This window comes from Nycticebus coucang, chromosome 5 (genome assembly GCF_027406575.1).
Source record: "Nycticebus coucang isolate mNycCou1 chromosome 5, mNycCou1.pri, whole genome shotgun sequence".
Classification (NCBI taxonomy): Eukaryota; Metazoa; Chordata; class Mammalia; order Primates; family Lorisidae; genus Nycticebus; species Nycticebus coucang.
In genome coordinates this window covers 40,085,945-40,108,622 of record NC_069784.1, presented here as the reverse complement: position 1 = coordinate 40,108,622, position 22,678 = coordinate 40,085,945, and the positions used below count along the sequence as shown (strand labels likewise).

Sequence of the window (22,678 nt, the reverse complement as noted above, 5' to 3'; positions counted from 1 at the left end):
AAGAACAGCTGCCGTGCTCTCTGGCTAATAATGACAACGCCTGACATTTGTAAAGGAGTTTTAACTTCTCAAAATGCTTTCATATCATTAATTTGGGTCTGAGTCTTGGGGGTAAGATGTTGCTATCATTCCCATTTTTCAGGTAAGACGTCTATGCCTAGAGAGGATAAGTGACTGGCTTCAGGGCACACAGCACAATAGCCAAGATGGGAATAGAAACCAGGGCATCTAATATAGAGCCTCCTGCTCAGAGCCTACTTTGGAGTACTCACTCCACAGATCTAATGTTTAGGAAGCTAACAGCTAGGCAGAGCACAGAGACATTTGGCCTCAATACTTTACCCTCACAAAGGCACATACTATACTAAGGAAAGCCCAGTACAATAAAGCACACCACCAAATTCCAAGGGTTGAGGTTCACCGGGGAGCTCCCTCGGCCACTGGGGAAAGAGGGACCTTCCTTCCCAGCCTCTAATCTCACCTGCCCGGTTCCTCTCGACCATACCCTCTTCCCGGGCAGGGGGGCTGGTATCACTATAGGTGCTGTCCCGGGGCGAGGTCTCCTCGGACTTGCAGTACATAGGTGACTCAAGCTGGGCTGGCCGTGGCACGTGCTTCTTCCGTTTCTTGGGCAGCTTCTGCTTGGCCATTGCCAGGGAGTAGTACATGCCGAAATTGTTGACAATGACGGGCACTGGCATGGCGATGGTGAGCACGCCTGCCAGCGCACACAATGCCCCCACCAGCATGCCTGACCACGTCTTGGGGTACATGTCCCCATAGCCCAGTGTTGTCATGGTCACCACAGCCCACCAGAAGCCGATGGGGATGTTCTTAAAGTCAGTGTGGTCATTGCCCCGTGGGTCAGAGGGTCTGGCCCCAATGCGCTCAGCGTAGTAGATCATTGTGGCGAAGATGAGCACGCCCAGGGCCAGGAAGATGATGAGCAGCAGGAACTCGTTGGTGCTCGCCCGCAGCGTGTGGCCCAGCACCCGCAGCCCTACGAAGTGGCGTGTGAGCTTGAAGATGCGCAGGATACGCACGAAGCGCACCACGCGCAGGAAGCCCAGCACGTCACGGGCCGCCTTGGATGACAGGCCACTCAGTCCCACCTCCAGGTAGAAGGGCAGGATGGCCACAAAGTCGATGATGTTCAGCAGGTTCTTGACAAAGTCCAGGGTGTCAGGGCAGCACACAATGCGTACCAGGAACTCCAGCGTGAACCACAGCACACACACGCCCTCAATGTAGGTCAGGATGGGCTCTGTCTCCACCTCACGCCGGAAGCGCACGCTGGTGATGTTCCCCACACGGTGGATCTCTGTCACGTTGCGGTCAATGTTGAAGGCCTCGTGCGTCTCCAGGCAGAAGGTGGTGATGGAGACCAGGATGAAGAAAAGAGAGGCAAAGGCCACCACCTAGGGGCAGGGGAGGAGAGCAGAGTAGGGGGCAGCTTCAGAGAGGGATGGCGCCAGCTGTAACTATGGACCTCTGGACAAGGGTCACCAGGCAGAAGGTGAGAGGTGAGATTAAGGTACAGTCATGGGATTGCAGACTCCTCCCTGGGAGACTTTATCACGAGGGAAAAAGACACTTTGTTCTTAGAACCACAAAATATCAATGAAGAATAAAAGAGGTTCAGAGGGGCTTTATCCATCTGCTTGGGTGCTCTACAGCAACGCTTCCCAGTCCCTGCCGTGGTGCATAGAAGACAGAGGCTATTCCTGACCAGAAGCAACTGGCCAGGGAACCACAGCCACTGGCCCTGCCAGCGATAACTCTACCCACCTCATTGTGCTTTCAGGTTTCTCAGACTATAATGGGCATACAAACTGACAATCTTGTTACAATTTTGATCCAGGAGGTTCAGAGCAGGGCCTGTGATTCGGTATTTCTAACAAGTTCTCAGGTGAGGCTGTTTACCACAGCTGGAGTAACTAGGCTTCGAGGCAGTGATTCTCAAAGTGAGGTCCTAGGCCAGAAGCATCAGGTCCCTAGTTAGAAATGCACATTTCAAACCCCACTCAAACCTGCAAAGGAGAAATGGTGAGGGGAGGACTCTAACAAACCTTCCAGGTACTCTTGATGCATACTAAAGTTTGAGGTCTACTGTGTTAAGGTTCCCAAAGGCAGGCTACAGCAAGGAAGAGCAGGCTGAGCCTCTTCCTGCTAGCTGAGCCACTGGCCACAGCTCTCTTACCTCCCACCTCAGGATGTCCCTACGACATCTTGCCCAGACAAGTCCCTGAAGGAAGACAACAGGTGTAAGGGCAGGAGACAGGGTGGTCTGCCCAGAATAACCAGTCTCACCTCCCCTTCCCACAAAATGACATCTCCTGGGATTCCAAGCTTTAAAGAAAAATGAACCAGATTAGAACGTGCCAGTGGCTGATCCTGATAGCTGCTAGGATCTTAGCTAGAATGATGACAGCAGCACTCGCCAGAGGAACAGCTGGGTTTAAGTGTCCAATCATTATGAATGGAGATGAAATGCATGTGTAATAACACCAATTATGCGGTCTTCATATGTTATTCATGCCCTGCCATTCATCATGGTCAGGACGCCTGCTGCTGGAATCCCATCTTGTGCTCCCTGCTGCTGCCTGTCCCAGGTGGGGCTGAGTCTAAATAGGTGGATAAGGGAGGTCTGTGGCCCCCTGATCATTTGGCAATCCCCATACTTATCCCACCCCAATTTCCATCTGGCTGTGGCTCTAAGGACTCCCTATCCAATAAGACTCAGAAAAGTTTCCTCCTTGGGAGTCTTTACCAGGAGAGAAAAGACACACCTCCTTCTTAGTACCCTAAATCATCAATGAAGAACATTAGGGGATCTGGAAAAATGATGCAAGTAGCACCATCTCTGGGGCTTCTGGAGCAGGAACAAGTTTGAGAAGGGAATTTTGAGAATGAACATGCAGCAGCTGTCTCTTCCGTGCCTGTTAAGGACTCTGTAAATGCTTCAACTGCCTACATATCCTCTCAGTGACCACGTTAGGCAGGCCTCATCATCCCAAACTGAAGATCCAAGAGGTTATATACTTCCCTAAGGTCACATGGCCTAGAAGGAGTGTTAAACTTCAAAGGCTGTACCTTCTTTTCATATCCTGTCTTTACCACCTTGAAGACAGGGTCAACTTGTAGGCCCAAGAAAGTGGTCTCTGAATTGTTGATCCTGTTTGCTGTCAGTTCCCTGACGTATGCTATTTTATACAACTCATTTACACTTGAACTTGGATGGGTTAATCAGAAACAGGGCCAGGGAGTGGTTGACAAACATACTTTCCCTACTCTACAATTTTGCCTGGAGATTCTCCTGCCTGCTTCTCCCCAGTGAAGGTAAATTCACTGTCCTGTTTTGGCCTCATTTTTCCTCCTCTGAGAAATAGGCTGCTGAGATAATACAGGCTAATATGGGCATCAGACAAACGACTCCAGCCCATGGGTTCTGCATGGCCTTCCAGAGATGAGCTGATAAAAGTGCCTGCTTGTGGCCATGGCAATGTTGGGAATCCAGGGTCCTAGTACCATCCTTCCCCTGAGAAACAGAAGGGGTTGGGGTAAGGGTGGGGAGAACATATCCCATTTCTACCAGGAAACATGGGAAGCTGGAGCCTGCCCTCTGAGGAAAAGTTAGCCAGGAGAGTTGGCCCACCTGGGAGCTCTGAGCATGAAGTTAATTAGTGATTTGGAAAAACAAGTTCAGGAAGAGCTGCCAGGGGGGCTGAGCATAGGGAACAGAGAGAGTGGGGGAGGGAGGACGGTTCGGACCCGGCCACCCTCACCTTCAAGACCAAGGAACCTGACTTGCTGCTCCTGCCACAGCTCATTTTGCAAACCCCCCTCCAGGAGTATGGGACAACTCCCTGTACTCCTGCTCTCCTCTCAGGCTTTTTTTTAAACACAGAACTAGTCCATCTACTAACTTATAACCTTTGCATCCACCCTCTCAAAAGCTGATGGCAGGTAAATGGTGGCCAGGTGTACCTAGTTTTCAGGGGAAACAAAGTCCTTGGAAGCAGATGACTTGCTCAGGATCAAACTAGAGCCAGGTCTTCGCTCAGAGCCTTCTACTTGGTCCCTCTGGCCAAGCAAGTGGAAACAATCCACCCCTATTCTTGGTAGAGCCTGTGTCTGCTGTGACCTCTCTAAGGCTGGGCAGCGGGTGCCCAGCAGGCCCCAGGAAGCCTTCACCCTTCATTCCCCAGGGAGTGGGAGCTGGAGCCGAGCTGTGGCATATCCAGTGGCTTTGGCTCTGCTACATTGCCCTGGGTGGGTCTCCACCTTATAGATTCTATTTTAGGGCCCAAATTATTGTCATCACCCAAACTGAATTATTCCTAAGTGGCTGACCCTGTTTCCAACTGATGCTTTTCACTGGCCTTAGTCTCTGGGGGTAGGAAAATTTCTTTCTTCCTCACAACTTCCTTGATCAGGGCTTCCCACGACAAAAAGGTGTCCAGGGAGGAAGAGGTGGCTGCAACACCACCACTGTGCTTAGAGGTCAAAGCCTCAGGCTCCAGCCTTCTATTCTGACCCTGGTAGGCCAGCTGTCCTGCAGAGCTTGCTGGGCCTCCCTCCCATCAGCCCTGACTGACTGACAGCAAAAGAGCTAAGGAGCCCTGGGCTAGAAGGTTCAGAACTGGGATCAGATTTCCTGGGTTCCTCCTTCTGGTTGGGGCACAAGGCCAGGTACATGGTGCCCCCTGTACTGTTTCATCAATATACAATGGGAACAGTACTAATGTCCACCTCTAGTGCTGCTGGAGAATTAAATGAGCTTCTACACGGCAAGTGCCTGACACCCAGTAAGTGCTTGATAAAGTGGAGACAGAGCTGAGGAGGTGCGGGGTCCCTGCGAAGGACCCCTGGGCTGCAGCTTCTGAAGGTGTGCTCAATCTGAAGCCAAAATATCACAGAAACCTTGCTTTTTGGACGTGAAAGAGACTTGGAAGATTACCCAGTTCAACTCCCTTTCTGCTGTTTGACAGATGAAGAAACTGAGGCCTGGGGAGAAGTGACTCACCCTGGTTTCCATGGGTGAAGCTGTCAGTTCTTTCCCCTGCAAAGGCATGGAATCTGCTGGAAGTCAAAACTGCCCAAGCAGAAAACTGCTGGTGTGAACTGGCTCCACCAGCGGCAGCTCTTCTCCTGCCTTTTGGGAGGTTACTGGAGGGTCTGGGCCTCTGTGCAGGAGTGTGCTTCTCCTCAAGCTTCCTGTTCCTCAGACATACGCTGGTTGGCTGTGTCCTACTGGGGACCCCACCCATCTCCAGAGGCCCAGGCGTTTTAGCTGGTGGCTCAACCTCCTCCACCAACCCCACCCCACAACTTTCCTTGTGGAATGGAAAGTCATACACTTTTGAGTTCAAGTTGGGCTGTGCTACTAACTTCCTGTGAGACCTTGGGCAAATTTCTTAACCTCTCTGAGCTTTAGGATCTTTAGTTATAAGATGGACAACTGAGCACCCATTATGTGCCAGACACTGTGCTGGGGAACAGCAGGAAAAAAACAAACACCCTTGCCCCTTACATTCTAATGGAGGCAGGCATACAACAAATAAACCAGTAGAAAACACAGTAAGCCAGACAGTGTGTTACTGAGTGCAAAGAGAAAAAGGAGATAAGGGGTGCAAGGGTGGGGTTATTTCAAATAAAGTGGTCAGCTAAGGCTGCAATGACAAGGTGACATCAGAACAGAGACTTGATGGAGTGAGGCACTGAGTCATACAAAGATCCAGAGAATGGAAGAGGCAGAGGAACAGGCAGTGCAAAGGTCCTGAGGTGCAGCAGGCTTAGTGCATGTGAGGGAAGAGAGCAGTTACCTGCCTTACAGGATTGTTCTGAGGAAGAAAAAAAATGATACTTGCAGAACTCAGCACAGAACCTAGAGTGTCTCAGGAACTGAGCAAGGGCTAGGTGGAGGGGAGATGTGACAGACACCAATCACTGGAACTGAATACAGTCAGTGAGGGGCAGGAGGGGAGCCCGAGGAAAAAGGGCCAGGGAGACAGATGGACAGATAAACATAAGAAGACTCATGCCCGAAAACCTATATTAAGGAAGAAGTGTAGGAGAAGGAAAAATTGAGAACACAGCCAAAGACACTTGCAGAGTAAGATCTGTGGGGATGGGGTGAGGAACTGAGCCTTCTGGAGATGCGAGATCCTAGTGCCCAGGCAGAGGAAGTGGGGCAGCCCTGGGCTAAGAGGAAGAAAAGGAGAATAGCTGCCAAAAAGCATCTCTGAGCTGTCCCTTGGCTCCGGGTGAGGGCCTACACCAGGCTTGGTCTCAGCAGAGGGACATCCCCTCTCCTCCCCTCTAAGGGCTCACCTAGGAACAGAACTCGGCCCTACCCCACCTCTGGCTTGTGTCCAGAGCCAGCTCCTACCTAGCCCATCTTCTGCTGAGCTGACACCTAGGGCCTCTCAGAGCCACTGGGTTGCCCAGAGCTGATGAGTCTCAGCTCCAGAAAGACTTAGGTCAGCCCAGAACCTACTATTCAAATGGAATTTGTAGTCACTGACCATCTGCAGCCCATGCTGTCCTGTCTCTGCTTGGGCTGGCCTCTTGGCTGGGAAATTCCTCCTTTCCCTAACTCTGCATGGTTTAGCACTACCCACACTGGAAACTTATTTATTTATGTATTTATTTATAACCTGCCTCCTTCTAAAAATTACTTAAGGGAGCTAAGACATCCTACAAGGCTCACCTAAATCAACTTCTATTTCCTTGCTGAGGCATCCCTGAATGCCCCCACATCCTGACCCCATCCCATGTAGAGGTGGGATTTATTGATTCCTTCCACTTACTTCCTATTGAACTTTATTATGACTACTGTGACATTTCTCATGACCCATCTTGTATGACTGCCATTTCTTGTCAGCTAATTTCCCTTGACCACCACCTATTCCACTTGAGCTGGTTCTCTTCATGAGTGGGGACCATTTCTGACTTATCTGCTGATTTCTAGAGTCAAGCCTGGTATCTGGTATACAGTAGCTGCTCAGCAAATGTTTCCTGAATGACTGAAGCCAGGCAACCCAGTCCTGGTGAGCCTGTCATGAGGAGAGATCAGCTCCACTGACAAAGGTATGCTCAGGAATATATCCAGAGCCTAGGACCACTGCTGCTCCCCAGGGACGGCCAGCCTACTTCCTGATAAGGACGCCTACTGGGGGCCTAGTGACCACCAGCTCTTAGCCTAAAGAGAACCCCAGCAGGGAGCTGGACCGTGTCACAGCAGCTTGGTTGTACTCAGGGAGGAAGGATAGCACAAGTTCTGTGCCTGGCATTTCAAGCTGACAGTGCCCATCATGGAGGTGAAGGACAGGGGGCCTCCTGGCTCCCAAGACCCAGCTGCCTGACTCTGCTCCTGCCTGCTCTTTCCCTCATGCTCCAAAATAGCCTAAATTTATCCCTCTCCACCACTCCACACCCTACCCCAAATGCTGACAAACAGAAACACCTCATCATCCAGAGACATGATGTTCAGAGGCAAATGTTAGTCTGTTCAGAATGAGAGAGGAAAACAAAACAAAGCTAGGAAGAAACTGGGAGGTTGCCCAGGGGTAGGATCTGCAGGGAGCCCTGTGGCCTTTGGCTTGGCCCCCCTCCTGCCCTCAGGCAGGAGACACAGGGCTGCCCCAGAGCAAGCTGGCACTGCTCTCTGGAGGGCTGCAGAGTTCTGACCTCCTGAGCTCAGGTTCCTGGCTCACCCAGCTCAGAAGGCATACATCAGTGAGTCCTGACCCTCACTGCAAAGTCTGTCATGATCACTGCCTGCTCCCCAGGCAATGCCTGAATCAGAGAAGCCAGGGCACCTTCAAAAGGGGCAGGTAGGAACGAAGCCCTCATTTCTTTCCTAGAAGTCCTGGGTTTCATTTCTCTGCCTGGGCCAGGGAAATCCTACCTCCACTCCTAACAAAGCCTCCCTTCTTTTTTCCTGTGCAAGGCCCACACAGAGAAGAGAGACAGACATTAGACTCGAGCAATTCTAAGGAGTGAGGAGAAGGGAAGAAAGGGCTGACAGGAGTGAGGAGAAGGAAGCTCTCTAGTGAGGGACTGTGCTCAGAGCCCTCTGGAAGCCGAGGCCCTCCCTGCGCAGCAGCTGAGGGAGGCAGTGGTGGGAGCACAGACTTAGACTCATGAGACCTGGGTTTGGATCCTAGCACAAGCAAGGACCCTTGAGCAAGCCCCACAGGACATCAGGTTCCTCATCTGCAAGTTGAGGCCAGCGGCCCCTGCCTCACCTGGAGGGCGTAAAAAGCACATGTCATACACCTGATGCATAGTGCAGCTTAATAAAGGCGAAGACCCAGCTTTAGCTGCTTTCCTGGAGCAGGAGGTCCTTTGGGTCACTTCACTACTCACAAGGGAAACATCGTGGGAAAATCACTGATTTAGCCAAGAACTATAATCCTTAACACGGCTGATAACTCAGCTAAAGCCAATCTAGTCCCTGAGATGTCTGCAAACTGGGGTGGGGGAAGGGAGTATCCCAAGGCCCCCTCCTTCATGCCTCTGGGCTGCTCTCACAAAAAGAGGAAGGCATGATTCTATACTCTGGGGGGTGCCAAACCTCCACTGGTCTCCCTTAAGCCATGAAGCCACCCTGGTGAGTTTTCGCTACACCCCAGGTTGCATGTCTCTAGCTCAGGACTACAGCAGCAGATGCCCAAGGGCTGGTCACAATGAATGGAGTGGGGATTGAGCATCTCGACCCAGAGTCTGCCTGAGCAGGCAACAGTCTCTCATAATCAGCTCAGTTCACTTTCTATATCATTTTGCTCCCATCAAATGCACGTTGCCATGTTGGAAAAGATACCTTGGGCTCTGCCCTCCTTCACTCCCTACCTTGCAGTGCTGCAGACCCATGAAAGCCAGAGACTCTGAAGTACGCTACCCAGGGAATAGGCTGGGCTGGGTGGGACAGCAATACTGGCTTGGGGTAAAGAGGGGCAGAGTGCAGGCCCAGAACTCCCAGCACAGCACTGTGCCCTCAGGCCTGGAGGGGCTTTAGAGTTTGTGTTCCTTCTGAGGTCCCCAGCTGCCCCAGGGTTTTCTGGTGCCATCTACAGGAGGTACAGAACCTCAGAACACCTCTTAGGTCAGAGTAAGAAACAAGCCTAGTTTAGTGGAAAGAACATGTTGTAATCACAGGAGCAAGGGCTTGGAGTCAGAGACTTTGGCTTTGATTCAAAGTCTGGCCACTATCTGGCTGTGCGATCTCAAGCAAGTTGTTTACCCTCTTAAAATCTCTCTCTGATAAGTGAGGATAACGGTCCTATTTTACGTTTACTGGGAGGATTAGAGATTAAAGCATATACTGCAAAGTACTTGTATGGGGTACTCCATAAACAGTTACTAATTCATTTTTTAAAATTAGGGGTTTCCATTTGTATGTCACAGGAGCAGCCAAAGCCTTGACTTCACCTGTGCTCCTCAGCAGGAGGCAAGTCCTCTTTTGGTGCATGTGGTAGCTAGTGCTCCACGTGGCTATTCCCACTAGTATTAACCACCAGAAGGCTGGGACCTAGGGGTCAGTTGCAGGCTCTGCTGTTAATTGTGTTGCCAAATCTTATTTCTTCATTGCTTAAATGGAAGAATTAACCCTGCCCCACCACAAACTTTAAGACCTAAACTGAAATGCCCAGGTTGATGTGTTTCTACATCAAAAGGACAAAAGATCTTGAGTTCCTGGAGGACTCCAAGGGTAGGCCAGGCTTACTCAAAAAGGGCCCTGGCTGGGCCATTCTGCAGTGAATTGAGGAGCAAATAAACTCACTGATGGTACAGTCCCTTGGAATCCCAAAGGGAAAGAACCTGAGCAATTGCAAAGTCTCTGGGGATGCTCGGAAATAGGGCCTACCTGCCCCAACCAACTCATCTCATTCCTGCCTGCCTGGCTTGCGCCCTTTCCCCATCTCTGCTAAGCTAAATCCACCTCCTCCCCCTGCACCCAACTTTGAAAGGTCTAAATTATTTATGCTTAACTCCTTCCCCTAGTGCAGACAGCCAAGCACCAACACTAGCAGACGTAACCAACTACATGAGAAGCCCATGGAACTCACAGCAGACCCAGGCCAGGGGCATTACTGTGCCTTCACTTTCTGAGCTAGTCTCAGGGCTGCAAGGAAAGAAACAAGGCAGTGGGACGCTCTAGCTTCACTCTCAGTTCCAAAAAAGATGCCTGCCTTCTAGTTAGTGACTGCCTGCAGCTCCAGCCTAGTATCCTATGGCTCTGGGACCTCTGCTCCTCTCTCTGTTTCCTGGCAAGAGATTCATCTGCCCTGGTCTGGCATTGATGCCAGCCTGGCCCCTCCCTGCAGCCCTACTCCCCAATCCCTTGTTCTCCCCTGGGTGGAGAAGCGGAACTTTTCCTTTCATGACCAGAATGAGGCCCAGCACAGGAGTGCTGAGAATTATTTATGTGACAAGTTAGGATGCCAGAGGTACAACCAGCTTCCAAAGCAAGCAGCAGTCCCCAGACCCAACAAATTACATTGCTTAGCCTGTCTCCCAAACAGATCCAGTCAGGCTTTAGGCTGCCCACCCTGACATTAGACATCATCCAGGGTTTTCTTTTTTTCAAGAATCTAAAGCCATCTTTTTTTTTTTTTTTTCCTAAAGCTACCCAAGCATAATGGGGTATCCCCCTACCCTACCACTGCCTTCCACTTAATAGGGCTAAAGAAAACTAGATTAACTTGGGGAAGGGGTGGTGGGAAGGGACTAGGTCTTATCTAAATCAACCTATGCTTCCTCCTGCACCCCCATACACCCATTTCGAGCAGTAACCTGAACCAGAGCTTTCCGGGAAGCCAATTTCTGCTGCAGCAGTAAGAAAAGACGGGGCAGCCAATCTGGTATCACAGGAAGCCTGTGGCTGGCCACCGGCTGTGCGAACTTGGAAGAGTCTAGACCGGGGTGGGGAACCTGAAGCCACATGTGGCCTTGTATCATGCAGCCTTTTGACCAAATCTAGATTTTCCAGAACGAATCCTTTTAGCCCTATCTAAATCTCCTCTCATCCCAGCTGAGGCCAGGACATCCCAGGTGTGCAGGAAGCTTTGGGGCATAGCATAATAGACAGAAGTCTAGGTCTGGTCTCAGCTTTGCCTCTTACAAGCTAAAGATGCTGAAATCTATGCCCCTCTCTCTAAAATGCAAAGTTGTCAGCACATTGAGCTGCTGGGAGGATTTAAATGAGGTGGTGCAGCATGGAAGCATCTAACACAACACACCCTAGCTGCTTTCCCTCTCAACCCTGCCTGTCCCCAGCAACAGGCCAAATTCCAGCTTCTGGGGATTGTGGTCCTCTGGAGGAGTGTACAGAGCTGAAAGCTCTGTGTAGTCCAAGGAAGGGGGTGGAAGAGCTGAGCTAAGGGCACCCCACTCACTGCAAAGGGATGCGGCAAAGCAGGCAGCTGGGATTGAGTCCAAGTAGTAAAACAAGTGTGTGCAATCTCCTGATGGAGCCGGCAGGGGAGAGGGTGGGAGTGTAATTCCCCTGAGGGCCATGGAGGGGAGTTGGGAGAGAGGCGGGAACAACCTGCAGTGTTAAGTCTGGTCGGGCTCCTGCCTGCCCCTATCCATCACCGCCATGCGACCCTTACAGACCCCGGATCCTGCACTCACCCTGGCCGCCCTGGAAGAGTAGGGATCCTCGAAGAGCGCCCACATGCGGGGCTGCCAGCCGCGGCAGCCCCCGGACCCTGAGCCCGAGCCTGCACATCCCTCGTGAGGACCCAGGCGCTGTAGGGCCAGCTCTCGCTCATCGTCGCCAGCCTCGTCGTTGGGCCCTGCACCACCGCCGCCGCCACCTCCGTCCGGGCTCTCAAAGATGTCAAGTGCCTCCTCGGCGTCCCGGTGTTGCCGGTAGGTCATCCAGCAGCAAGGCTCCACGTCGGTCTCGTCGATGCCCCAGAAGGTGAGCTCCTCCTCGAAAAGCGGCCCGCACACGTCGGCGGGGCAGTGCAGCTTGCCGGTGCGGTAGTAGTTGAGCACGTAGGCGAACACACCCGGGTGCCTGTCGAAGAAGAACTCGCAGCCCCCGCCGCCGTTGCTGCCGCTGCTGCCTGCACCAGCGCCATCGGTCTCAGGCCGGCCCCCGCCGTCGGGGTCGGCCAGCCAGGCGAGGCGGGTGCCCGGTAGGGTGCGCAGGGTGCTGCGGTAGGTCTCATGTCGCGTGCCGCCCACGTTGATGATGATCTTCTCCGACGCCTCGCCCTTGGCCATTTCTTCCTTCAGACATGTTTTGGACGGAGGCTTGTTCCCCGACTTGCGCCCGCGGTAGGAGGAGACACACACCGAGCTGATCATAAGCAGCGCTGCGGGGCTCCGGCTTGGGGCGGCCGCTGCCCTCCAAACACCCTTCCCGAGGAAGCAGCGTCAGACGGGGGAGGGGGAGGAGACGAGGAGGAGGCAGGAGACTGTGGCGGCCCCCTCTGCGGCTTGGCCCTGCCCCTGCCTACCCCCCCTCGGGGCGCGGAGCCGGAGGAGTTGGGTTTCTTGGGTGCACAGGTGGTTGGGGTTAAGGCAGGCAGCGCAGGAGAGGAGAGCAAGAGATGGAGAGGAGAGTCGAGAACCCAAGAGAAGGGCTGGGGGAGGTAGGTGCAAGAACACACGGTCCCCTGCTGGGATGGGACACGCCCCCCACCCCCTAATAGACTAGGAAGCTCACAGTCCAGGCGCACCGCGAGGGTCCTGCGCGCGCGCTCACACTCACACGGGCCACCCGTTGGCTACCAGATCGCGCCGAGCCCCGGGAGCAACCGGTTTTCCCGAGGCGGCAGCGCAAACAGCAACAAGTCCTCCAAGCGGCTGCCGGGACCCGGCGGGCGCTCTCAGGGCAGCCGGTGCTCCGCGGGCGCAGGCTGCGTGCGGTCAACGCGAGACGGCGGCGGCGGCATGTGGCCTCTTCCCCCCATTCATAAATCCAGCGCAGGGCAAGGATGGCGGGCTGGGCCGAGCTTAACGCGGCGGACAGGCGGGCGGGGGCTGCGCTGGGCGAGACGGCAGCTGGAAAACAAGCGCGCCTGCAGGAGCCAGCCTCGGGTCCTGCGTCCGCCGCCCGGAGCTGCGCTGGGCCTGGCGCAGCGCTGCGGGGGCCGCGCTGGGGCGGGGGGGCCTCAGACGGGGCGTCCTGCGCGGCGCCGAGCCCGGGGGGCGGGGCCGCTCCCAGGAGCCAGGCTGTGGGTACTGGCGAAGGAGTCCTCCGGGCGGTGCCAAGGACACCTGCAGGCTTCCCGGGCTGCACGGAACTGGAGCCTCAGCGCAACGCCCCGGCGCCGGGCTCCTGCTATCTGGTGGCGCTGGGAGCCACGCCATCTACGCGTCTGCCCATCTCCGGGCGGGGCGCCGGCCTTGGCTAGCTGCAGGGGGCGGGCGCGAGGTGGCCTAGGGGAGGGGGCGCCTTACGCCGGTGGGCTGGGGTTCTACGGACTCTCGGTCTCCTTCCCGCGATGGCAGCGGACGCCACGCTCCAGTGGCGCCTTTTCCTCTGGGCCCCGCCTCGCCCCGGCGCGCCCTCAGCGGGGCGGGGAAGGCGGGACGCGGCGCGGGGCCGACTCGGCTCGCTGCAGCGCCGGGGCAGCCGAGCTCTGCCTGCCTCCCCGAGCCCAGCGCAGCCGAGGACCGTAACCCCCTCGCCGCCGGCGCCCAGCCAGCGCGCCGCCCCTGCGCGCCGCGGGCCCCCCTGGCCCAGCTCCCCGCCTCCCACCAGCCCTCAGCTCCTCCCACTGCAGCCCGGGTGACACAGAAGCGCTCTCGACCCCTGACCTCTAACCTCCGCGCCCGCTTCTTCGTCTTGTGTCGGTCGCTCCCTAGCCACCGAGCTGGTTGCATTGTTGCCGTTTCACTGCGGCTGACTGGAGGCTGGGGAAGAAAGAGCTAGCAGAGGCAGTGTTGCGAGGAGGCTGCCCACTCATTCCCCAGACACCGTGTTGGGGCCTCCTGACCACCCCGCCCCCATCCTGCGCCTTGGACGGGGCCCACGACGCCCACAATCTTGATGCTGAAACAGTCATCAAAGCCTCTGCGTTGGAATGGGGGACCGGGCGGCCTTGGGGCGAGAAACAGCCCCTGGGCTAGGTGGAAGGAAACCGTATCAGAAATGTGGCACCGTTGTGGGTGGCCTAGGAAGATCATTAGGTTAAAGTCTTTGCTCATGGTTGCCCTGGGAGCACATAGGAACTGCTGGCGTCTGGCCTTGTGACCTCCTCCTCCCACTGTGGCTCATTTGACTTTGCCTGTGTTTATGTCTCCTCTCCTGTCTCCTGACCCTGAGCTCCTCCAGGCCATTGTGCTTTTTCATCTTGATAGCTCCCACCGTGCCTTCCTCTTTGCTAAGTGATTGAGAAGCTGCCATACCCAAAACATTAGGCACTAACCAGACTATCCTGGCCCTATCCCAAGAGCAGTTTCCAGATTCATTTGTTTTTAAGTCCAGAATCTCTTTTACATCTTTAATCCCCATTTTTTCCCCAGCTCCAGACAGCCTCCATGTCTGTCTGGATGATGTAAAGAGGATTTTAAGGCAGAATTTTGAGGCAACTGACACACCTGGCCTTGGACACTTTGCACCAGTTGATTTCCAGATCAGGCAATACCTAGCTACACTGGGGAAAAATAAGGGCCTATGTGTGCTTTCATAAAAGATTAAAAGCTCTGTGTGCAAATGCAAGGAATTTTTATAAATAATTCTCATCATTAATGAGGTCAGAAAACTAAATAAAAATATGTCTCTGGTGATCTGTACTAATGTGCAGGGGAGGTGAGGACCATCCTAGCCTTTAGTCAGAAACACACATTTGCTGGAGCCCCCTTTCCTTAAACTTGATGTCTACGTCGTGAGTTAACAGGCTTTGAGTTTGTTTCTGCAAAAAGAAATATCACAGACGTAACTGGAAAGAGAAGACCCAGCACTGGCCAGAATCTGGAGCGATGAAGAACCATAGGGTATTGAAGAATTGGCTGCACTGAATAAAGTCCTGTCTGGTCTGTGTCCTCGGACTCCCTTGGGATCTCTTGCCTCCTTTCTAATTTGTCAAGCTGGCTGAACTCAATCATTCTGAGCAAGGGAGGAGGTCCATGGAGGTAGAGTAGGTAAAAGAAAAACAGTATCCCACACCTGATTCATCTGTTCATTCAATAAATACTTACTGAGTACCTACTTGTGTGCCAGAAACTGTTTCAGGTACTGGAAATATCAGCGAATAAAACAGAGCCACTTGCTCCTAATAAATCTGCCCAACTGGTGCTTCCACTGTGGAATGCTTGTGCATGAGGATGGGCACCTGGGGAGATGGGCAGAGGGAGAAAGCTGCCAGGGAAAAGGCCAGGAGGGAAGGAAGGGAGAGAGGGGTGGGGGTAAGGAAACCTAGGATGAGGTGATGAAGACAGGGGGCCCAGCCTGGGACAGGCAGCTGAAGGATTTATTCTAGAGCTTTGGACTAACCTGTTACCTGGGCCTTTCTGAGGTAGTCTGGGGGGGTCTACATGCTGCAGTTGGCATTATGGGGCCTGTCTCAGTTTTGTGTGTTTGAGGCCATGCCATTTTCCCAAAACATAGAACCTGGGGAGGAGGGGACAGCCTATTGTGGATGAGAGGGTGCTGCCCCCTTGCGGTTCCAGGACATCCTCACCCTCAGCTCTGGGCTGTGATGATGAGCAAGTGGTCACTGATTCTGGGCTTCCAGTTTATTCCAGCACCTCACATATCTTTCCTAGCATAAGACTCGCCTTCCCCATTCCTCCAAGACCTTAGTAGCTGAAAGACATAAGTCTGCAAAACAGCCACAGTTGGAAATTCCTAATTCCCCAAATTTCTTTCCCCCTTTTTTACCTTTCCCCCACCTTCCTCTCCTCACAAGGAGTGTCAGCCACCGTGGGTTTCCTTTACCAGAAGCAAGAATAAGCAATAGGAAAAATTGATTCCAGAGTGGCACTTATGGGACTGTTGAACACCTGTAGCTTTTCTAGAGCACCCCCCCACCCCCCACCATAAGACCCTCACTCCCTGAATGCATTTCTCTTCCTCCCTCCATATCAGGGGCTTTGTGTAGCCTCAGCATCTTTGGGGTGGCCAGTGCCATACAGTCTCTTCTCTACCTTCCTTCTTTGGACCCATCTCATTTTGAGGGTCTCCAGGCCTGGGAGCAGGCTCATGGCTGCCAAGGCAAGGTCCTGTCCACTGGTGCTGACTCTTTCTCCTTGTAGGAAAGTTCTTCCTGCCAGGAACTGACCTCTCCTCCTTCAGGTTCAGCCAAGGAGCTAGAATCCTCTCAGCCAGCGTAATCATATTGCTTTATCAGACATCATCACTGGAGTGTAAGGTGATGGAACTTTTCCCCTTATGGTGAAGAAGAGAAGGAAGGGCAAGGGAAGGCTGGCAGCCTCCTCTCTGCTTCTCAGCTCATTTAACCCTGCCTCCCACTCCACACAGCCTGCAGAAATTTGCAGGCTCCAAATCAAATGTGGGGAGCTGCAGGGGTGGAGTAGGGCTGTGTGTTAGAGGACAGCCCAAGGCAACCCAGTCAGTAGAAAGGCTCTGGCAGAGGGCTAAAGGCAAGATGAAGTTATATTTGGGGCTCTGGAGAACTCTGAATGTGGCCTTTGGTTGCCCAGCTCTTAAGAAACTGGAAATTCAGGTGTGGACAGGACACAGGGCCTCATAAACCATGGAATTAGAGTCATAGGGCTGGCAGGGATCTAGATGCCAGCTCACAGGCACAATCCCCTTGAGGGATTTCAGACCTAAGCAGTAGCAGTGAACTAAGAGACTAAGATAGGGGTGAGGTTGGGCCCATGTAGCCTCTGCATGTAAAACAATGCTCACAGGAATCACAAGACCGGTGGACCTATCCATTTGTGGCCTCCTTGCTTAAGGCTTCTAGGCTGGGGATCCAGCCTGGGCCCAGAGAGCACCCCCCACACCTTCATACACCCTAGCTCAGGGCCCAGTTGGCAAGACTCCTTGGAACTCAGCATTTCTCCATCTAGAAAAGTACATATTCCACCCACCTGGGCTAAATTCCAGAAAAATTGGTTCATTCAATTAGAGTAGCTAATTAGTCCTAATGGGCTCAGTCCCCTCCAGCAATGTCCTGGGGAAAGGGGAAGCAGCTATCAGCCTGGGGAGGCAGACTAAACTCAGGCTCCTCTTGGGTGGTCATAAAACTCAGAATCCTTCCCTCCTTGGATCAGCCCTAGACAGAATGGAGAGACCCAGAATCCAGCCAGCTTGTATCTGGGGAACCAGAGGGCAAGCCCCTACTAAGTTTTTCTGCTCTGCAGCTAGCACTGTGCCTGGCATGGAGTAATTTAATAAGGGTTTATCGTTGAATGACAGACAGTGGTCTTCCCATCTCCCAGGTTTCTTCCCACCCAGCACAATGTCAGTGAAGAATGCAGCAGTGTGCTTGGCACCAGTGAGTATGCTGGTAGCGGGGACACTGAATCAGATTGTAACTGCCTCTGCAAGGCAGGAACCTCTGCTTGATCCTTCTCTTGATATTCCTGGTGCTTATCACAACGCTGAGACATGGCATTAATAAGGCAGAGTGGGGGGATGAGGGTGGAATAGGATTGAAGCTGTATGGTAGGGGGTGCTCTGGATCAGAGTGAAGAAACCAGACTTAGGCCCTAGTTTTCACCTTGCTTGGTTGTGGAAATTGTGGTTAGAGCTTGTACCCTCTCTGGGCCTCACTTTCCTTAATTGTTATATAAGTGGTTGGGCCGGTAATCACTACATTCATTTTCTGGTCACTATTGCCAGGAAATACCTTATCTCCAATATGTACTGATATAAATCCAACAGCCATTTTAAATTTTGGTCATTATTTTATTGGTCAGCAAGTTAGGAAGGGCTCAGCTGGACGGTTCTAGCTTAGGGCCCCTCATACAGCTATAATCAGATGACAGCTGGGGCTGTAAACATCTGAAGCTCAACTGGGCCAAGTGTTCAATATGATGCATTCATGTGGCTGGCAGTTGACACTGACTGTTGGCTGGAAGCTCAGCTGAAGCTGTCAACCTAAGTGTCTATTATAAAAACCTCCAGATGCTCCAGCATGGCAGTCTCAGGGCAGTGAGACTTCTTACGTGGCAGCTGATTTTCCCCAGAACCAGTATCCTTAGAACACCGTGAAGAACTGGCATAGCCTTTCCTAATCTAGCCTTTGCAGTCACAGAGCATCACTTCTGCTATACTTTTTTGGTCAGAGGTGGCATTTGCTTACCTAGATTCAAGAGAAGTATAAATTTGAGGTTCTTCCTTCCTTCTTTCCTTCCTTTCTTTCCTTCCTTTTCTTTTCTTTCTTTCCTTACTTTCTTTTCTTTATTTCTTAAAAAAACCCAACAACCCACCACATTCCTGCAGTCTATGGAATCCTTCAGCCTGGGCCAAGTGTCTATGGAGCTGAATGAAGCTGTGTTTGGTGGTGTCTTTTGGGGGGAACAGGATAATATATAGCATCACTGAGACCCTCACACTCTGAGAACCCCCTTTCCTGGAAAGGGTGACTTCTTTCTTCTCCTTCCTTGGCTTCCTTGGATTTTACAAAAAGTTCTTTATGAATAGCTCTAGGAGATGGCTCATTGAGTGGGTGGTGAGGCCTCCAGAATGAAGCAGTCCCCATGGGCTTGCCCAGGGTTGCAAGAAGAAAGGCAGGTACTATTTAATGAGCACCTGTTATAGTCACATGTACAAAGAATTTTAAACTGTATTTCAGTAGTGGTTATGGGTAGAGTTCACTTTTTTCTCGTAACATCTCTCAAGGAAGAAGTTTTATTGTCATTCTCTTTTTATGGATTAGAAAATGAAGATTTCTAGGGCCAAATGGCTTGCTCAAGGTCATTTGATTGGTGACAGACCCAGGATTCAATTTACTTCGTGTCACCTGCCAACAGGGCAAATGTGAGCTGGATGAAGGCATCTCCTCTCTTAGTCCTTGCCTGCTCCTTCTGCCTAGCGTCCAAACATAGCCCCTCACCTCCCCATCAGAATGTACCTGATGTGTGTCCCAGTTCCGTGTCTCTAAGGCAGTGGTTCTCTACCTTCCTAATGCTGTGACCCACAGGTTGAGAACCTCTGCTCTAAGCTGATATCCCCTCAGGTGGAACCTTCCATACAGGTGCCAAAATCCTAACACTGATGGCCAAAATCCCTAACACTCCATAATAGGCTCATTGTACGGGTAGCTACAAATTCTTTGCCCCCCTCTCCAGCAACAAGTGGGCTCTGTGTACCTTTCCCTTTATTCTGCACAGATGCTGTGACCCACAGAATCTGAGTGATGCTGTGCTGTTTCCTAGGTCTAGCCTAGGAAATTGGCAACTTCTACCTCTTGTCTCTTGAAATGGCCTCTCTGGGTTCCCTGACCATCAGGTAAGAAGTCTGTCCACCAGAGAGGAGATATGCTGGGGAGCCCAGTAGCAGATACTCGCTGTAGCCAACAGGTCCAGCTGAACCCATCTTCTAGCCATTCCCACTGAGGTGCCAGACATTTGAATGAATGTGAGTGGCTGCCTTGGACCCTCCAGACTAGCTCATCTGCTAGTTGAATATCACAGGGTGACCTTAGTTGCTCTCCTGTCCACCCAGCTCAACCCTCATTCTCAGAAGGGTTGCTTGGGCAAGTCCTTTCCGATTTCCTCACCCACAAGGCTATGAGATCTAATAGATGGCTGTTTTAAGCCACTAAGATTTGAGGTAACCTGGAGCACAGCAGTAGATACTGGGTCAACATGCCAACATGCATTGTCTCATTCAATCTATTATCTCTGTTTTACAGACTAGGAAATTTAAGCTCAGAAGGATCGAGTAACTTGCCTAAGACCTGCCAGAAAGCAGGAGGCTGCACTGGCATTTGTACCTGAACTTAGGAAGTCTGACTCCAGAGCTTCTGCAGACCAAACCCCATATTATACTGCTTCTTGATCAGCCTGTGTGTCCCTCCTGGCAGGAGTGTTGGCATTTGAGCCAAAAACATTACCTTCAACCAAAGGATTGAATAACTTCTAGCACCGGGACATTGTCCATTGGGTAGGGAGGGACATACATTTTCTTATGTATTTATAGCTAGCATGGAAGTCCACAGTGGGTGCTTAATAAATGTTTGTTAAACAAATAAACTAACCCATAAAGGAATAAATGATGAAGAGGCATAAGGGGGAGAAGTGGGTTAAGACCTGGAGAGAAAGGTTTTCCTGCCATCTGGTGGCTGCTCCTGGAATAACACTTTTCTCTCTGTGGCAAGAGGAACTTGGATGAGTCCTTTGGGGACCTTGGCAGTGCCGCTGCATCATTCCAGCCAGGAGTTGGGCAGGATGGGGGTGAGGTGTCCCCCAGGAGCCAGATTTATTTCCTCTTCCAGTGTCTGTGATCTTGGACAATGAGACAGGAGGAAAAGCTGCCCTACCACTAGCTCATTCCTTTCTTTATGGTGCTTAATAAATATATACTTGGGACTGAAATTTGAGAAAAGAGGTGATGTCAGATCCCATAATTCATCTTTACCTTCTACTGGATTTGCAAGAGATATCTACCTTGAAGTGAGGGGCAGTTCTCTCAGAACTCAGAACACAGCTTATTCTGGTGGAACCCATCTTCCTGGCACCCTCGAGTCCCTGATCCTTCCTCCTCATTCTCAGACCTCTGGACCCTGATGTCTTTCGAGGCCTCCACACCTCCTTGAGGTGGGCCTCATACACCCCACCTTCCAAGCTGATAGGCATAGGTTTTCCCTGTCAGGCCCGGTAAGAGGACAGCAAACACCATCATCACATCAGATGTCCTCACCTGGACTAATCAGACCATAAAGGACCTCCCTCAGAGACTTGTTGCAAAGATGATAGATTAGATCATGGCTGGATCCCTACAAGTGTGTGCATTAACACCTAGAAGAATTTCTGGGAAAATGCAGGTATGTCCCTCCCTACCCTCCTCAGCCAGCTAGCCATGACCCCGCAGCTATCCCGTCTACTCAGCCCAGCCCAAACTTTCCTCCCCAAGCTTCCCTCAGTATCCCTGGCTCCCCTCATCCCTCTCTATGATCCAAAAAGCAGGTAAGAAAGGCAAAAAGGTTTGGTAAGAACGGACACTTTATTGTACACCATGGTGGGAGACAGAGGAAGGAGGGGCTCTGGGGTGACAGTGCCTCGTCCTCTCTCCTGGGCTGAGTGGGCCTGACCCAGGGCTCTGATGAGCCATGGGACACGTGGACTTGAATTGTTCTGAACTTAAGCCAGGACCCAGTGACAGCAAGGTATGTGATCTGTGTGGAGCAGAGTTTTCAATGAAAAGGGATCCTGGACCCTCCTGCTCCAGCCTTAGCTATCGGGCCTCAGTGAGGGGCCCAGAGCCTCTGTGTTTCAGGGCCTGGTGATACTCAAGGAGTCAGGTGTTTCTAATCTGTTCAGTCTCATGTCTCTTTTCACAGTGGCGAGTACTGGGGGAAGGGTGGCTGTGAGGAAGGGCAGAAGAACAGCCCCCTGCCTGATAATACTGCAGGCCTGAGCAGGGTCCAGGACCATGGCTTCCAGTCTCCAACCTCATGGCCTATGTAGGCTGACTGGGGAGGACTTCTCCTGGCACTAGGAAGCAACACATTTATTGCTGGAGGGCAGAAGCCAACCTCATGCACATTAACTTGTGTGCCCTACCCATCCATCACTCATCTGTGCCTCAGGCTTCGTGTTGCCTCAGTGGAGAGGGGGGAAGGCTCCCTGAGCAAGAAGCTGGTGATTGGGGCTGGGCAGTAGGCAGGGGCCTAGGGCACTCTTTCAGGAGTGCCCCTTCCCTGTCCCCAACTCAGTGACTCACAGCACTGGTGTCCCTTCTGCCTTCTGGTAGGCACTGCATGGACAGCACCAAAGCCAGTGGGGGTGGGGATTGCGTGCAGGGATGTGGGGGTCTGCTCCTCCAGGCTTCTGGGCTGGATCTTCTATTATCAGGTGACCCTACCTGCCCATGACTCCCCTGAGGAGTGAGCAGAGGTGTCAGAAGCACAGTGGAGGGCAGGCATTCCTTTCTGAACACCACCAGGACCGTTTCAAGGGCAAGTGCAGGACAGAGGTGCTGTGAGATGCCCTCTAGGGGTCTCACCATTTTAAGAAATCCAGTACATTTCCTCCAGAAGAGCTCTGTGACTGGAAAGTAAATTTGGGGGCTTTTCCCCCCATCACCCTCCTTTCCTATTTCTGGCAAACCCAGTGGTATGAAGGCAATGAGCCACCAGCAGCCAATGCATTCCTTCCCCCAAGCAGGGGGCTTCCTGAGGGACCCTGCCCTGAGTCCTGGCCCAACAGAGCTGACGGGAGGAGGAAGAGGCAGAGGGAGGGCAGCGTGTCTTCAGGAAGGTGGTGACCACTGGGAGTCACAAGCCAGCACCCTATATACACCCACACCCACATGTGTGCACACACCACACACACAGACACACACACAAACACACACCCCAAGCTCCAGGCCCTAGGTGTAACACACAGCAGAGACAGCTGGGACAGGGCCCGGCCTATAGCAAAAGGCTACGAGGACACTACTGAGCCCACACTCAGCCAGCAAACAGCCCAGCTAAGTCCCTCCCGCAGGCTCACGGGCCGGGGCCTGGCCCACCCACACGCTACAAAATTAAAAATATATCAAATATACAATGAAAATAGATCTGTACAGCAC

The 22,678-nt window shown here is 52.5% G+C and overlaps 1 protein-coding gene across 11 annotated transcripts in view; it reads right to left on the bottom strand.

The window, feature by feature from the left end:
• The window catches only part of KCNC4 (potassium voltage-gated channel subfamily C member 4), a 31,542-nt gene extending 17,851 nt beyond the window's left edge, over positions 1 to 13,691 (bottom strand). For all 11 annotated transcript variants that reach the window (XR_008380135.1, XR_008380134.1, XR_008380133.1 and 8 more), the window contains exons 1-2: positions 11,641 to 13,691; positions 482 to 1,418 (exon numbers count right to left, since the gene is read on the bottom strand). Coding sequence is in view for 8 of the 11 variants with exons in the window: in XM_053591273.1 (XP_053447248.1) it covers positions 482 to 1,418; positions 11,641 to 12,324 (1,621 nt within the window). In the remaining 3 variants the exon portion in view is untranslated. The remainder of the gene's footprint in view (positions 1 to 481; positions 1,419 to 11,640) is intronic.
• Positions 13,692 to 22,678: the final 8,987 nt, after the last annotated feature.